General features: G+C 41.2%; 1 protein-coding gene across 1 annotated transcript in view; it reads left to right on the forward strand.

Moving 5' to 3' along the window:
- Positions 1 to 18,820, forward strand: part of PCDH15 (protocadherin related 15) — a 2,056,285-nt gene that overhangs the window by 1,901,646 nt on the left and 135,819 nt on the right. Inside the window, exons 28-29 of the mRNA XM_029609778.1 lie at positions 3,397 to 3,612; positions 10,341 to 10,429. Of these exons, the coding sequence (XP_029465638.1) occupies positions 3,397 to 3,612; positions 10,341 to 10,429 (305 nt within the window). The remainder of the gene's footprint in view (positions 1 to 3,396; positions 3,613 to 10,340; positions 10,430 to 18,820) is intronic.

An 18,820-nucleotide genomic window follows, 5' to 3' on the forward strand; every position in this document is an offset into this window, starting at 1 on the left:
ACAAGAACCTGGCAATTACCCAAACACTAAGAAGATCCCATACTACTGATGCAGTTAATAGCAGTGGCAGTTGTTGAATAATATCCCATGTAAGTTAGCTGGATAAGTGTTATCTAACATACTTAGATAGGATGTTTTAATTATCTACCTTTTTGTGATTAGTCAATGTTGATCAATGGAATAGGTTAGAGAAGAGATCAGTATGTTGGGTAAACAATAGCGGTGTGCATTTTGTCCCTATGTATTGGCAATCTGCAACGGATGTTGCCATTTTCGTTGTATTCGTGGGGAAGCGAAACGTATCACGATTCCCCACGAATACACAAATCTTTGCTGAGTTATTCGGCAGCCTAAATAAATCAATTTAAACAAACCCCCCACCTTCCTGACCCCCTAAGACTTACCAAAACTCCATGGTGGTCCAGTGGGAGGTCCAGGAGCCATCCCCTGCACTCTAACACCCTCGGTGCCGGTTTCATCATGGTGCTGATAGCCTTTGACCTACTATGTCACAGGGTCTACCGGTGCCATTGGTCAGCCCCTGTCACATGGCCATCGGTGCCATCTTGTGCTCCTACCATGTGACAGGGGCTGACCAATGGCACCGGTAGCCCCTGTGACATAGTATGGGCAAAGGCTATCGGCACCATTTTGATTACTGGCACCGATGGCCCGAGGGCAGGAGATCGCTGTGAGACCCCCCTTGGACTCCCAGGGACTTTTGGCCAGCTTGGAGAAGCCTCCTGACCCCCACAAGACTTGCCAAAAGTCCAGCGGGGGTCCGGGAGTGACCTCCTGCACTCCGGCCGTCGAATGCCAGTAATCAAAATGGCACCGATCGCCTTTGCCCTCACTATGTCACAGGGGCTACCAGTGCCATTGGTCAGCCCCTGTCACATGGTAGGAGCACAAGATGGCAGCGATGGCCATGTGACAGGGGCTGACCAATGGCACCGGTAGCCCCTGTGACATAGTAGGTCAAAGGCTATCGGCGCCATGATGACACTGGCACCGAGGGTGTGAGAGTGCAGGGGATGGTGCTAGACCACCAGGGAGTTTTGGTAAGTCTTTGGGGGGGGGGGTCAGGAGGGTGGGGGGTTGTAGTTAATTTTAATTTTAGCTGGGACATGAATAGAAATCGCCATATTAACGCATCGGGGCGCCATACGGCCGAATGCAATGTATCTGCTCCCCGATGAACCGAATCCCGAATGCAACGTATGGCGTCCCTCTGCACATCCCTAGTAAACAACCATGTTTTTAGTTGGCAGTAGAAGTTACTGATTCCTTGTCGGTAGGAGGTAAGTATATTTCATAGACCTGGAGCAGCCCTTCTGAATGCTCTGGACCTAGCATTTTGTTCTGTTTTTTTCAACTGGATTGTCTTAAGGGGAAAGGTAGCTAGCTGTAGTTGTTGACTTGAGCACAGGTTTTTTTTTGTTGTGAGATACCCTTTTACCTTTTCAGTCAGATACATAGAGCCAATGTTTTTCAGTGCTTTGAATGTGAATAATAGGACCTTAAATTTGATATGAAGTAAAATGGGAAGCCAGTGTAGGGTGACTAGATGAGGGAAGGTATGCTTCTATATTTTGCTGCCCATGATTTTTCTGGGAGTGGTATTTTGGATTACTTGTAGTTTGTTCATTGTATTTTTGGCAATCCAGTGTAAATTGCATTACAGTACTCTAGCAGGTGAATTTTCCAAAATTTCTGCATGTAAAAATTAGCACATATGTGCTCTTCTCGCATATTCTGTATTTTATAAAAGTTGAAAATATGCGTGTATATTCACGTTCACATGCAAATACATATACACATATAAAAAAAGAGGCAGTTTAGTGGTGTCAACACTTACATATGAACATTTGTCAATTTAATCATGTATTCTTATAACTGCTAATCAACTGGTATAATTGATATTAAGTGTGTCTATTGTGCACTGTTGGCCAGATGAGAGGACTGTGGGAGGGTGGGGAGGGTGGGGAGGGGAGAATTCAGGCTAAAGAACCTAGGAGGGTCTCAATGACATGGAAAAGGACTGGACAAACTGGTGGACTTTTTCAATGCAGTTCATGTATTTGCTTGTAAGCCTACATGTAAACGTCTGTTGAGGGGTAAAGATACACGTTTTGTAAAATGTACCTATACCATACACTTAGGGGTAGATTTTAAAAAAATACGTGTTCGCGTACTTTTGTTGGCGCACCAGTCGCAAACAAAAGTACGCTGGATTTTAGTAGATACGCGCGTAGCCGCGCGTATCTTCTAAAATCCAGGATCGGCGCGCACAAGGCTGCCGATTTTGGGCAGCCGGTGCGCGCCGAGCCGCGCAGCCTGCCTCCGTTCCCTCCGAGGCCGCTCCGAAATCGGAGCGGCCTCGGAGGGAACTCTCTTTCGCCCTCCCCTCACCTTTCCCTCCCTTCCTCTACCTAACCCACCCCCCCCGGCCCTATCTAAACCCCCCCTTACCTTTGTCCAAGGATTTACGCCTCCCGGAGGGAGAAGTAAATCCATGAGTGCCAGCGGGCCGCTGGCGCGCCGAGACGCAACCCAGGGGCGGTTCCGGAGGGCGCGGCCACGCCCCCAAACCGCCCCGGGCTGAAACCACGCCCCCGGGCCCGCCCCCAAAATGGCACGTCCCGCCCCCAAAATGCCACGTCGACCGGCCCCGCCCCGGCACGCCCCCGACACGCCCCCGACAAAAAACCCCGGGACTTACGCGAGTCCCGGGGCTCTGCGCGCGCCGGCAGGCCTATGGAAAATAGGCGCACCGGCGCGCAAGGCCCTGCTCGCATAAATCTGGGCAGATTTACGCGAGCAGGGCTTTTAAAATCCACCCTTTAGGTTATAAACTGCTGTGGTAAAACTACCAATGGCCATATACACATGTGTTTGCTGCCTTAAGCATTTGTTTGAAAGTTATCCTTTCTGTGTGGAAGTATTGTTGCTTGTGTTGCTGTTTTGAGGTCAGGTGGTACAAGAATGGCGTGTATTTACTTTATCATTTGGTGGCGTCAGAATGCTTACTTTGTCAGGGCTGTTATTTTTTATTCCATAGTCAAAGAGTCTAGAATGGGTCCTAAACTTTTAATCTCCTTTTGTGGGTATAGGCTGATATTCTCTATGGCAAACGGGAAGGGGGGAAGGGCATTTTATTCACACAAAGGATAACTGTTTTGTCCCTGTTTATCTGGAGAAATTGTTAGTTACCAGATTGTTATCTCCTTTAGAAAATTATTCAGGATATCTGTGGTTTCTTCCCACATGTCTGATAGTAGCATGAGGATTTGTATAGCATTCCATATGGCTGGAAATGTCTATTTAGTTTGAGATCTATGTTAGGTGATTAATTTGATTGCATTTATGATCTTTTATTTTTATTTTTGTCTTCAGACTGAAGATAAAGATACTGGAAACTACAGTTCAAATCAGTACAGACTAATTATACCTCCCATAAAGGATGGCAAAGAAGGTTTTGTGATAGAAGCATACAATGGTCTTATCAAAACTGCTATGTTGTTTAAAAATATGAGGAGATCCTACTTCAGATTTGAAGTCATCGCCACAGACAATTATGGAAAAGGTTTGAGCAGCAAAGCAGAAGTAATTGTAAGTATCATGGATCCTTTATTTCTTTGAAATGTTTCCTAAAACATGAAAGCCTCTCATATTGTATTGTAGGCTTAAATATTAACTGTCCCCTCCCTACCCGTGTCATTTCTCTGACATACATATTGTAAGCACAAATGCTTTATCAATAAAACATTTTACTTGCAAACAATGATTTTTAAAATACACTCCGCAATCCTGATAGCACCCTATTAGAAAGAAAGTAAAAAATGTTAAGCCCAATATCCTGTTTCCAATAGTGGTCAATCCAGGTGATATTATATCTTACTTATTGGAATATTGCATACTTAATGGAATACTTATTGGAATATTACATAAGAGGAGAAAGAAGGGGCTATAATAAAGAAATTAAAAACCCTCAAAATTATAAATACAACCAAAGAATAAAACCTTTTAATAGAAAAAAAAATGTTCTAGAGCAAGAGATCACAGTATAAGACTCCAATAGGGTAGATTCAGGAACAAAATCTGAAAATATTTCTTTACTGAAAGAGTGGTGAATGCATGGAATGGGCTCTCAGTGGCGATGATATAGACAAAAATAGAAACAGAATTATAAAATACTAGCGGTACCCGGCCACGCGTTGCAGTGGCAGAGTCAGGTTCTTTACCCTCCCTCCCCCTTCCCCTTGCTCATTTACCTCAGTCACTCATCCTCCTCCCCCTTGGTCTCTCACCCTCCCCTTCCCTCCCCTGTCCCCACTCCAACTCTCTCCCCTCACACTCACCTTTCCCCTCATTCTCCCTCCCCTGACACTCACCTCCCCCCTCATTCTCCCTCCCCTCACTGTCACCTCCCCCCACCTACTGCCTACCCTTCAGATCAGAAAACCTTTGTCTTTCTATTTCTGTGGAAACCCCCACCCCACCCCACCCCCAATGCAACCCTTTAAATCAAATAATAGCCCCTCACCCTCCTGCCCCCTCCCAAGACCTGGGAAATTAAAATTGTTGGTGCTACCTGTGCTCTGTCCCTGGGCGTCTGTGCGCATTATGTAGCCAAATAGGGGAGTGCCTAACCAAATTTGCACTTCCAAATTTGTTTTGTGGTCTGAGGAGGGCTATTTTGATGCGTTACCGAGATCGTGCAAGTTTAGTGTATGTATTTGTGTGTGAACCTCCCCCTTTCCCCAAAAAACAACCCTATGAGAAAAGTTATCTTAAACTAACCACCCCACACTCTCCTGCCTCCCTCCCCCAGCCCTGCGAAAAACAGTAGCCCACCCCCTGCCCCCCCCCCAGAGTTGCTGAATGAATGAAACCTGCCCCCCTCCTGACCCCTCCCCAAGATGTTCGCAATAAATTCATTACCACCCCCACCCTCCAGACCCCCCGAGACCTGATAAAAATGTCAGTCAGTGGAGCAGGCGTTCAGGAGCGGTCCGGGAGCGATGTATTGGCGTTGGTCCGTCGGCTGCGAGCACTGAAACAGGTTCTGACGGCCCTTTGCCCTTACTATGACAGTGGGATGGAGCAATAGCAGAGGTAGGTCCTCTGACATAGTAAGGGCAAAGGTCCACCAGCTGCCAGTCCTGAAAATGGCGCCAAGGGGCCAATTGTCACATGGGCTACTGCCGCCATTGGTGTCCCCGAGTGGCATAGTAAGGGAAAGGGCCGTCGGCGCCATGTTGATTGCTGGCAGCCGATGGCCGTAGTGCAGGAGATGAGTCCCGGACCGGTCCTGGCCCCCTGCTGGAGCCTCCCGGACTTCTGTCAGGTTTTGTGTGTGATGTGAGGGCCTGGGAAGTAAATAAATTTGGCATGTGTGTGGGGGGTGTGAGGAGGGTGGGGGGTGTATTTTATCTGTAAAGGAAATAGTTATCTTCCGGCAAAAAAAGTGCGCAAATGTGTTAAAATGGAAGTGAAATGTGGACCTGGACTGGTGAAATGATTAGTGTAGCGTGTGTTAGTGTAAGGTGTAACAGATGGCGCTTACGTCCAGCTGATGTCGCTGTTTTCTGGAAAAACATTTAAACTTATTTTACCTATCACAGGTGTGACATATCTGTAATGTAAGTACAGAAGAACCTTCCTATATGCGAAATGAAGGTTGTATTCAAATTTGAAAGCAATCGGTTCAGTGGTTTCTGAGATTAGCGATTTTGTCTAAACTACTTAACATTTTTATTTATATAGATGCATGGGATAATCACGGAAGTATAGCAAAGAAGTGAAAGGAATGCCAGAGATCATCTGGAGTCTATGAAATTGCACCAGGAATGAAACTGGGCAGACTAGATGGGCCTAATGGCCCTTATCTGCTGTCATATTCTACTATAATAATAGGAACAGGGTTGAAGGATTAGAGTGAACTCACCCTTCACTCCCTTAAAAGCAGAGGCAAGGAGAGAGGTGATCTGGACAAACTAAAGGGCTTTGAGAAAATTGTTCTCCATGTGTGCAGATAAAATTCCATGTAGTACTACTACATGAGTAACTTTCCTCACATGACAACAGGCATTCCTGGGGGCAGGGTCAGGGAGGAGCATGCAGTTACCTGCATACCTTTGAAGTTTTCACAGGAAAGCAGCCTGCACAGATTTGCATGTGTACATATGTGCGGAAATTTTCCTGAGATAATTTTCAGTTAGAAAATTACCCATTTGCAAAGCAATTTATAAAGCCATTTACTCAGGTGAAATAGCTTGGCTGAAAATTTGCCATCTTCTGCTCATCTAAAAGTGTTTCCATATTACATGTAGTTTTAATTGAGTTAAGAAAAGGAATTCCCTTGGGCATGTTTAGGTTGCAGAGGTAAAACAGAAGATATACATTGCCTAAGAAAAAGTACCTATATAAGTTTCCACCTGCACTCTGTGTGGATACTTTTTCCAGATAAGGTTGCATGCATAATTTGGAAATTAAAATGTATGCACATAATTTTTCAAGCCCCTTCCCAACTCTACCACCTAGAATATGGCCTTTCACTGCTAGTGAAATTATGCACACTGTGGTACCATGCTCAAACTTTTATCTGCATCGGGCCAATACAGTCCTGTTAACCCGCCATTGGACGCACGTTTTCCCTTACCCCTTATTCAGTAAGGGGCGGAAAATGCGCGTCCAACCCGGCGAACCTAATAGCTCCCTCAACATGCAAATGCATGTTGATGGCCCTATTAGGTATCCGCGCGCGATTCAGTAAGTAAAATGTGCAGCCAAGCCGCACATTTTACGTTCAGAAATTAGCGCCTACCCAAAGGTAGGCGCTAATTTCTTCGGGCACTGGGAAAGTACACAGAAGAGCAGTAAAAACTGCTTTTCTGTGCACTCTCCGACTTAATATCATGGTGATATTAAGTCGGAGGTCCCGAAGGGTAAAAAAAGCAATAAATAAATAAATAAATAAATTTGACGTCGGCCGGTGGCTGTTGGGTCGAAAACCGAAAACTCAATTTTGCCGGCGTTCGGTTTCCGAGCCCGTGGCTGTCAGCGGACTCGAGAACCGCCACCGGCAAAATTGAGCATCGGCTGTCAAACCCGCTGACAGCCGCCGTTCCAGGCCAAAAGGAGGCGCTAGGGACGCGCTAGGATCCCTAGCGCCTCCTTTTGCCCGTTTCTACCGCCGGAACTAATTTAAATACTGAATCGCACGCACAGGCAAGTGGCTTGTGCACGCGCCGGGAGAGCGGGCATTCGCCCGCTCTCCCGCGGACTTTACTGAATTGGCCCGCATGTTAGGTTAGCAATTTTCAACGACCTGATTTCCACCTGTCAGGTAACACCCAGGGAATGGTTTTGAAGAGTACCTTCTTAGGGGGTAATTTTGTGACTATCTGTATTGATTTAAAGTCAGTTTTCCATGGACCTTATATCAGTTTTCAAAGGGGGAGTATGTGCGTACTTTCCCTTTGAAAATTATCTGCAAAAAACTACCCACACAAATATACACCTGCTAAAATGTATGCAGGTAGATCGTCTGAGAAAAAAATGCATGCATACTTTTGAAAATTCAAAAGCAATGTGTAAGTGCAAATCCCATCCCAAGTCTGGCCAGGGAATGTCTTTTCTCACTGCAGATATAAGTATGCACCTACAGGTGCATACGCTTTTACCTGCATATTGGGTGGGCACTTTTCTAAAAGCCCTTTTCAGAGGGTAGCTCAGTAGTTTGCCCATGGAAATGGCTTTGAAAATTACTTTCAAGGATACATGTATAAGGGTAAAGTCTATGGGATCAATTTTCAACAATGCGCCCGTGTGTCCATGAGCGCACAGCTCCCTGCACGCACCCATGGACGCAGCTATTTTATAACAAGCAGGCGTCGCTGCACGCATGTTATAAAATATGATTCCCGCACGCATATGCGCGACCAGTTTTAATATCGGCGAGCACATGAGCATGCAGGTGTCGTCTAACTCACAAGGGAGTTTCTCCTCTCCTCTCCTCTCCTCTCCTCCCTGACCCCTAACCCCTACCCCCTACCCCTACCTTTGGAGCAGAAATAACTTTCACAGGCTGTCAGCATGTGCTTCCTTGGGACAGTATCTAATGTGCTGTCTCGGCCGGCCCCTTTTTGATCTGCCAGCACTTCTGCCCATCCTGGCAGATAAGTGCATGTCTGGGCCATTTTTAAATGTGCTTACATGCATTCGGCCCGGCCATGCTTTTATCTCCTGGATTTTATGTGCATCCTGGGCTTTGAAACTTTAAGCGTATATGCACCCTTTACATTCAGATGACCAACATTTTCAGAGTTAATTTATATGCATAGGCTTGTTTTGAAAATGCTTGCGTAAATACATTTTATTACACACAAAATAAAATATACAAAGTTACAACTGCTCTTCACAGTGCATAATTTATGTGAGTTAACTTATGCATGTGCTTTTGAAAATAAAGTATGCTCCCGAGTCTCATACTTGCCCAATTTCCAGTCTCCAGAATGTCTATCGGCAAAATTGGGAAAAATTGCGTTTCATACATACTTTTACACTATTTTATAACAGCTAGTTGTACACATGTGGCAATTTTCAAAAGGATTTGCATACATAAACCCTGGCTTATGTGTGAAAATTGGCTTTCAAAAAAGACTATGTCTTTTTAAAAATAGCATCAGTCAGCCTCAGATGCACCTTTTTCTCATCATAAGGAAAGAAATGTGCCTGAGGCTCGCCAGCACCATTTTTTAAATGGCACTACTAGTTCCAGAGCCCCACGGGGTGCTGCAGACACTGATGGAAAATCAGGGATTTTATAAGTGGTTAGGGGACCCTGGGGGGAGCAAAGGTCCTGGGGTTAGGGTCACTATTTGGACACAAATGAGGTGAAGTATGGGACTGGGAGCTGATCTGGGGCAGCAGTGTATTTTTTATGCTTTTGTTGCTTCAGGCTGTGGCAGTGGGGTAAAAGAAGGGGTTTCACTAGACGCTCAGTTATTTCAGAACTCTGGCCAGGAGTGGGAGGATATTCTGAGGCCATATAGACCCCTTTAAGGAAAGAACCAGAGAATACTGAGATATCTATTAGCATCTCAATGTTCTTGGGGGAAAATTAGCTTCACCTTTTGAAGTGTAGTTAACTTTTATCAAATTACGTGGCTTTTGAACTTAAACGCAAACCACATTATTTGATTTGCACTGCATTTCCATATTAATGAACTGGTTTGAATGTATTTATATGCAAAACAGCTCATTAACATTCACACATTGCACTGGGTTTGTAGAGCAACAAATACTGTATAGAATTTCAAATTTTGCATGTTATCTGAGCACTAACCATTTACCATGCAGTAAAGGCTGTTTACCACAAGATAAAGTGTTATCATGGCTTAATTAATGACCCTCTATGTTTATATCTGATGGAAGAAAGGATGAAGTGACTTACCCAATGTCATGGGACACATTGATGGGAGATATTTTAACCCTGGCTTCCCTGGTTCTCATCTTGTTGCTCTAACCAGTAGTCTACTTTTCTACGCCACTCTTCTACACATACAAAAATACTTGGGCTAATAAGCCCACCAACAGTAGCTATAAAAAATATTAACAAAAAGATTTCTGAAATATTCCCTTGGGGCTCTTTGCCATTTTCTCTTCTTCCAAACAGGAAATATAGGCCTTCTGATGTTACCATAGAGAAATAGGCTCTGCACCTTTCTAGAAATGTATACATGGAAAATGAAGACAAAAATATTTTCCTATATTCTGTATTGTAAAAACAATTGCCTAGCAATTATGTATATTTGATTTCAACAAATTGTCTTTATTTTATTTTTACTAACCTAAATATTTTATTACTATTTTCAGGACTAATTGTAATAAAAGTGACATTTCAGTTTTAAAATCTTGCTTTCTACCTATAGTAATGAAGAACTCTGCATTATTTTGACAACTTGTAGTGATATTTCACCATTACTTTCTAAGTAATGTAAACCAAGGTGATGTTATTTACGTACCCCGGTATAGAAAAATCTATAATAAATAAATAAATAAATAAGTTGAAAATTCTGCAAATTTAGCTGTATTTTCTGAGTTACTCGCTGAATATTTTTTAATTTAAATCCTCACATTTTACACATCTATTTGTGCTTGCTTTAACCTAGTTTGTTTTAAATATAATTTCATGGTTGTTACTTTCTAAACTGCCTAATTACATAAATAAATAAATACATGCATACATCTCTAATAGAGAAAGAGAAGCAAATATTTTTATATCTTAAAGAAAATGTCCATGGAAGGTCTAACTGAATCTTCTAATATTGCAGGTGTCTGTGGTCAATCAGTTGGATATGCAAGTCATTGTTTCTAATGTCCCTCCTACTGTTGTGGAAGAAAATATAGATGACCTTATAAGGTAAAGAAAACCTATCCTGACATACTACTTACATATCTGAATGTGTTAATTGTCAAATGAAATGAATAAATAGTAGAGATGTGCAGCAGTAAAACCGTGAGGTTCGGGCTTTCTTTTCGGCCTGCTGCAGGAAATTTCATTTTTCCTGTGGTTCTGGCTTTTTTTTTTTTCGGGGAACCCCAATTTTTGGGTTGGTGCGCACTAACAGGAGTTAGTGCACAGAAACATTTTAAAGTTAGCGTGCACTAACTCGAAAAACAAATTTTTCCAAAATTTCAGAAAAATTGCATTCATTTTTCAGGTCCTCCGAACCAGGACGAATTAGCCAATTTTGTCCAAAACTAATGCACATCCCTAATAAATTGGTACTATATAATATTTTTAAATAATGTGATTATGTACGGTGTGCTAAATGAGCCTAACTTTCAAAACTGTCTGTAGTATACTACTTGCATATGTAGGGTAGGCATGGAGATTTATTGAAGTATTTTATAAGCTGTGTGGTAGGAGCCACACGGTTGATGAAATTCTATATATTTCTGCCTCAAAAATTCATGCATATGTTGAATTACACACGTTTATTTATAATACAAAAACATGCATACTTCACTTATAAAAATACTCACGTATAATTTATAACAGCAGGCATTTTATAAAGTATCCACACACTTTGCTTTTGAAAATACTTGTAGATACTTAGAATCAGCAGTTCACAGATATCTCCACCAGTTCACCATGAGCCATAAAAACATAGAAACATGACGACAGAAAAAGACCATATGGCCCATCCAGTCTACCCATCCATTCAATTAATTTAGCATTCTAATTTCAAACACTTCCTTAGAGATCCTCTGTATTTATCCCTTGCTTTCTTGAATTCAGATACTGGTTTTGCTCCACAGCCTCCACTGGGAGGCCATTCCATGCATCTAGTCCACTACCCTGTCTGTAGAGAAATATTTCCTAAGATTACTCCCAAGTCTACCCCTTTTCATCCCAACAGAATAACCTCTCATTCTAGAGTCTCCTTTCCATTGAAAGAGGCTCACCTCCTATGCATGTAAACCTTTGAGATATTTAAATGTCTCTATCATATCAACTCTATCTCGTCTTTCCTCTAAGGTGTACATGATTAGCTCTTTCGGTCTGTCCCCATATGCTTTAGATCAAATGCCATTAACTATTTTAGTAGCCACCCTCTGTACCGACTCCATCCTATTTATATCCTTTTAAAGGTGCAGTCTTCGGAATTGTACACCATATTCCAAATGAGGTCTCACCAGAGACCTATACAGGGACAACATTACCTCCCTTTTTCTGATGACCATTCCTTTCCTTATGCAACCTAGTAATCTTTCTGGCTTTTACCATTGCTTTATCCACCTGTTTGGCCACCTTAAGATCATTAGATACAATTACCCCCAGATTCCGCTTTTCCTTTGTTCTTAGAAAAATTTCACCTCTGATACTGTACCTTTTCCTCGGGTTTTTGCAGCCTAAATGCAGTACTCTACATGTTTTAACATTAAATCTTAGCTGCCAGAATTTAGACCATTCCCTTAGCTTTGCTAGATCCCTCCTCATGTTTTTCACTTTCTGTTCTGTCCACCATGTTACAGATTTTGTTATCATTTGCAAAAAGTTAAACATTTCATGACAATCCTTCTGTTTTGTTGCTCACAAACATGTTGAAAATAACCTCCCAAGGACTGATCTCTGAGACACACTGCTAGTAACACCCCAATCCTCAGGAAACTCTCCATTTACTATCACACTTTGTCATCTCCCATTCAGCCAATTTCTAACCCAGTCAATCACTCTAGGATCCATACCAATTTATTTATAAGTCTTCTGTGTGGAACCATGTCAAGAGAATGAGGATTGTTTTCTGCAAACAACTTGTTACTAAAGCCTCGAAAAGCCAGATTGTACCTCGGCAAAAACAATATTATGGATATCAAATGTGCGAGCATTACCTACCATTTCTGCACTTCTCAATTTATAAACTTCTGATGCTCTTCATCAATGCACTTTTAATTTTAATCTTGATAACTATTTCCATTCATGTTCAGTAGGCTTTAAAATGACTTATTCATGTTGCATAAGAATATCACTCATTGTAACCAGTATTCCCAAGTAAAGAACCTGTACCAATATGAAAAAATTTACAGCAAAATCAGAAGGCTTTGTCAGCACTTTTAAAAGAGATGTCAATGCCTTTGCAGCTTTTCACTATTTTCTAAAATATTTTCAGCATTGGTTTTAGAAAAATGACATCTATTTTCATTCAGATTTTCAATTTCACTGAATGCTATAGAAACAATTGTTTTTAAAAATTTGGAATGCAATTGTTCTGGCTTTAATGCAAGATCTAAAACACTGATAAATTTCATATCTGGAATTTTTACTTCTTTCAATATTCCTCTTGAAGTTTCTTCAGAATAATCTTTATTATTAACTGAATCTTGTTCTGAAGGAGAATTGTGAAATGAAGGAGAATGTACATCAACATTGTCTTTCAGGGTCATTTTTCAAATCATGTTAGGGCATTAACGCTAGTAGCTGCCACTTTCTCCTTTGTCCATTGTCCATTTGAATTTACCTTACCAATACCTTAACAACCCTTTGGTCATTATCTGCTATAATAGTAACCACACAGACTCTGTCTTTGGTATAAAATGGCCGCAACTTTTATTTTAAACATAACATAATAACTTTTCAGGATACCCGAGCCGGTAGTATGTTTTCCACCACTGCCCACCGCATGAACCAAGCAAGGCAGCCTGACTCCTTATTCCCGAGCAAGGGGGCCATCACCTTTTTCACCTCCCGGCACTGACAGCTACCCCGCCATCATATGATGTCACCAGCACCACTTGTAATCCGGCCCAACTGGCCCGGGTACCCACCAATACACGAGGTAGGGAGGACCCTTGCCTCATGTCCCCCCACTAATATATAAGCTGCAGCCTTTTTACCTTACTGTCTTGTGCCTCAATGGCATCTTGTAGGGTATTATTGAATATGTCATACCCAATATCTGAAAAGTGTATTCTGTCTGGTCTGAACAGCTCTGGGGACATATCATCAGCCCACTGATGTCTTATCAGCTGTCCCCCCATTTTTTATATCCATATACCGATTTGTCGATTTACCTTCTTTCTCTCACGCCCCCATAATTTTGATTCTTTCCATTTTGGTCTGGGTATGTTATCCAACCAGCATACCATGGCACTCGGGTATAGTATCCTGGCCAGGTCTCTTTTTACCTTTTTTACCAAGCGCTTACATGTCCATGAACACAAGTCATTGCCTCCCAGATGCAGTATTATTACATCCAGAGCTGCCCTCGCGTGCTTCTGGCACTGTAGAAAATGCAATTACTGTTCCCATTGCATGTCTGGCTTTCCCATCCATTCGACGACCTAACATTTCAGCACCAGATCAAATGTTGTCCGTATGGCCGTCCGAGTGCTCTCTTAGCCGCCCAGCATACATAAGAGTGACCAATAATCCATGCTATACTCTGTCTCTGCTGCCCATCTGTAAGATAAAATGAACAATTATTGTTAGCCGTGTCCACTTTGTCTAATCAGACATATGTATTGACTGCCTTAGATCGCCAACGTCCAATTTTCTTTATTGCCAGAAATGTTTTTGGGAGCCATTATGATTAAAAAATGCACCATCTTTATATGGAGTGAAATTAAAAACGCAAAATCTTAAATGCTGGCACTGCTATGAATCAGTGTTACCAGACCTGAAACACAAAATTATTATATGGTAAATTCAAAATTATAATACATTGCGCATTTCCACACAAGTCTTAGTTTATCCCTTTTGGCTTTAAATTATTACCAGACTTTTTGTAATAGACTGCTTGTGACTTCACTATTAACCAGATCACAAACAGGGGGCTTTCTTAACACACGCATGGCGACCGCAAGGGGGGGGGGGGTGCTATGCAATATGCAAATTAGGGGGTCACGCGGCCTTAACGCCTCCTTGCTAACGTGACCCCACGGTTACCGGCGGTCTGCCAGATATGAACACTGATGCCGATAAACTCAGCATCGTTTTTCATAACCGGCTGACTGCAGTTATGAAAACCAATGCGGAGTTTATCGGCTTCGGTTTTCATTATTGCAGCCGGCTGGTTATGAAAACTGACGCCGAGCACATTGGGGTCGGTCTTCAAAGTGACCGGCAGAGATTTTTTTTCTTTTTTTTTTTTACTTTTAAAAAAGTAAAGAAAAGCAGTTTTTTCAGCTTTTCTGTACTTTTTTTCAGTGCGCTCAGCTATTAACGCCTTCTCCAGGCAGGCGTTAATAGCTGAGCGATAAATGTGCATCTGAGATGCACATTAATTTTTTTGCATTTGGAGTGAATGAGTAATAGTAAGAGCGCTAACTCATTCACTCCGCGTTGGACATACGTTAAATAAGTGCTAATCCCCCTATTGCATTAGGGGTCGATTAGCGCCTATTTAACCTGCGCCCCACAGAGGGTTAATGCACATTTTGCATTGGCCCCTTTATTTGCAGAGCTGTGTCAGTAGCTGATTTCTTCCTCCTCTCCTTCTGGCTTCTGGGGCTGCCTGCTTTTATGTCATTTCTTTTTGCCTGGTTGCTAGGCTGATCTCTTCCCCTCTTCTTTGGCTCCTGCTATCACATTTTTGTAGTGGTGCTCCACTTTTCTCGTGCTTTGTACTGAAACATGAAGCAATTGTAATGGGAAAGGGAACTGTGACCATGTGACAGGGGCTGACCAATGGCGCCGGTAGCCCCTGTGACATAGTATGGGCAAAGGCTATCGGCGCCATTTTGATTACTGGCAGCCAACGGCCCGAGGGCAGGAGATGCTCCTGGACCCCTGCTGGACCCCCAGGGACTTTTGGCCAGCTTGGGAGGCCTCCTGACCCCCCCAAGACTTGTATCCCAGGACCCTGGGAAGTCACCCAGCCCACCCTATCCAAAGGCCAGCTCTGAATGTGTTGAAAATGTGCCTAACTCAGGCACCTAAATTTAAGCATTCAACTTTTTTTTTAATATCTGCCTTATGGAAACTTTATTTATTTTTTATTTTAAAAATTTATAGGCCACTCAATTCAATGATCTTGGTAGCTTACAATAAAACACACATAAAACAACACAAAAATCTAGTTGACAATCAATTTATAGTGAAGGACCTTTATTTACAATCCACTTTGGCAAGAGAGATTTGTGAGTCTTGCAATGCTCTAGATAGAAATCATTCAAAGTTTTGGCAAGTATAGAAATTAAACTTGAAAGCTTCCTTAAAGAAAAAAAAAATTTCAGTTGCTTCTTAAAGGTGGAAAGGCAAGGTTCTTTCCTCAGCTGCTCAGGCAAGGGACCAGAATTCATGGAATTCTGCAAGCGGAGCTGATCACGTGGTTGAAACATCAAGAAGACAGAGGCCAATGGGCCTTAGCTTCCTGGATGATCTTTATATTTTTAAGAGGGAGCTGATACATAGTGGAACATCATTATTGAGAGTTTTGTGCATTAAAGTTAAGATTTTAAACTTTACCTTCCACTGGACTGGGAGACAGTGGAGGGAGTACAATGCAGGTCACTTTGGTCACTGTGGCAGAGCCAGTCAATAGCAGTGTGTTGACTTTTAGATCATCTGTAGGGCTTTTAAGGAGGAAGAAAGAAAACTGAGAAAAACAGAGCTATAATCATCATGTTTTGTTAGAATAAGAGATAGCAAGAATGTAAGAAAATAGTTTCAACTTGCGTTAGGAGTTGTAATTTGAAAAAATAAATGTTTAATAACAGATTTAATTTGAAGAGAGGTCTAATTCAAACATGACTTCCAGTTTTCCAATCTGGCTAACAACAAGATTAGTGCAATTGTCAAACTGAAAACCAGTAGGGGGAGTTAGATAGCGGGAACCTGTTCATGGTTATAATTTCATTTGTTGGGATGTTTAAGGATGGCTTTTTGCTCTTTAGCAGGAACTTGTTAGCGTTCTAGTAAGTTGGGAAAGTGGCTAAAGTGTCTGACAATGTTGAAGTGATTGGAAAGATAAAGTGAATGTTAACAGCATGCAGCCTGTAGCACAGGCCAGGACCTGCAGGAAGTTATGTGTTTCATCAAGTTAACTCATATTTTTCCTATTATAGATGTATGTATTTCTATCAAGTGTAATCTCTATATGAGCAAAAATGTGCAAAACCTAGGATAATATCTCTAGAATTTTATTTTTTTTTAATAATTTATACTGTGATTAAACTGATATGGTTACTTGTAGATTTTGTGCCCAGAAGATACTGTAGGACAATGGGTGTATAAACACAATTCAGATTTTTCTACTGTGCTTTAGAGAGAACATCATTCTACAGTGCTATCGATCTCCTCTTGCCTGAGGAAAAGAGTTCTGATTTCATTCTAGAACTTTAGTTGCATTCCCTAGAATATTGAGTCAGGGATTACTTAAACTGATACATTTGGATGTTATGAACTTTGATTACAATCTCTAGGCAGGTGTCTCTATTCACATTAAATCTGTTCCACAAGGCTCAGTGTAATAGAAAAAGATTATTTTTTCTCTCCATCTTTTAAAATACAATATATGAGCTTTTCTTATGTTGAATTTGATTATTACTGTCACTCTTAGCTATAGCAATGGACTTTTTCTTCTCGCTTTGTAAAGGTCTTCATATTCACCATCTCATGAAGTATTTTGCAGCAGTATCCAGTCTTTATACTACAAGCATTGTATAATGTCAGCTATTATTCACTAGTTTCATCTTTTTAAAGGGGTTGAGGATACTTTATATGGAATCTAAAGATAATCTGAGGTATTCAGAAGAACGCTTTTCAATCACTCTTTCAGAAGATTTCATTTTGAAATTTGCCTTTCTTTCAAGAGACACCTTTATAAAATAATAGATGACCACTGCAAACCTTTACATTGGATTAGTTCTAACTGGCAGTCATATAAGAAAGTGGTCTTCATTATGTTAGGTATGCCAGTTTCTTTGGTATAAAATAACTCTTTCCTGTTAACAATACACTGAATATTCTCTGTTAAAAATTTCATGCCTGAGAGAGGTCCAAATCATTTTTTCTGTGAATGGTAGGAAAGCCTTTAACATAGACAATATACCTGTGTGTGTGTGTGTGTCTCTGTGTGTGTGTGAGTGTGAGTGCATATACACATATGTGAGTGTGAGTGCATGCATATACACACACATATAGCCACAGCTACTTGGTAAATGTGGTAGATTATCCAGTCATCTCAAGAGATCAATGCCCTGGTCTTATGGAAAATACTTCTATAAAAATTAAAGCTTTCTATTTTCTACTACTTGTTCTTTTTACTTTGTAATATTAACTTCTTAAAGATAAGCAAAGTGCCTATACCTGACATTTTAGATATCAAAATCCTAGATTTTTCCTGGCTTGTTCAATTTTATAAAAATAGTTTTCCTTATCTCCCTCATCTAAACATCAGTGTCAAATTAATTGTTTTCTTTTCACCTACCTCTCTCTGCAGCTTTTTCAGTAGACCAGCCATGGAGGCTTAAATACTAAAGTTGCATGTTTTTGTGCACGCTATCAATTTTTTGCATGCTATTTCCATATTTATATGTAGAGAAACCTATTGAGTCTTTACAAAAGGAGCATACCAATTAACTAAGTAGTAGAGAAAAGAGTTGGGTTTAATTGGGTTTTAATGGTGGAGATTTGTCATGTAAAAATCCTAGACACCGTTTTCTAGGTATAGATTTTGTTACCCTTTTCCAGGGACAGCAGACTGCCATGTTTGCTCCTGGCTTTGTTTGTTTTAGGCAAAGGATCTTGAAAAGAAACTTGGGGTATCTCCTAGAAGAAAAGGTGTTTTTCTTCCATTTTACTGATTCCAGCTTTTGACCCTTTGATTTATTTGTTTATTTAACAGGTTTTCTATACCGTCATTTAGTAAAACCATCACAACGGTTTACATGGTCAAGAAAATATAAATATAAATACATCAGAATAAAACTAAATTTTTACAAACAAAATTACCTATGGCTATCCACCCTTCTTTCCCTCATTTTTGGGTTACCTTTTGAAACTGGGTTTTTTTTTCCTTTTCTATCTGAGTTCCCTTTAGATCTAGGGACTCAGAAAATGTCATCTTGACAGACTGCAGGAGTTTCTTATCAGAAGAAATGCTATAATCCTATAGAAATTACTGAAAGAATGAATTCTCATTCATTCCGGAGGGAGATGTGAACCTTAGAAGAATAGTGGCACCTTCCAGGTGTGGACTACTATACTATCACCTGAATAGTGAAGAAAAGAGCTTGAACTTGGAAGTAAGAAATACATTCTATTCATTTGGAGAAAGGTATACAATATGGGACTTTATATTAAATG

The sequence above is a fragment of the Rhinatrema bivittatum genome, chromosome 7 (assembly GCF_901001135.1).
Source record: "Rhinatrema bivittatum chromosome 7, aRhiBiv1.1, whole genome shotgun sequence".
In the NCBI taxonomy this organism is placed as follows: Eukaryota; Metazoa; Chordata; class Amphibia; order Gymnophiona; family Rhinatrematidae; genus Rhinatrema; species Rhinatrema bivittatum.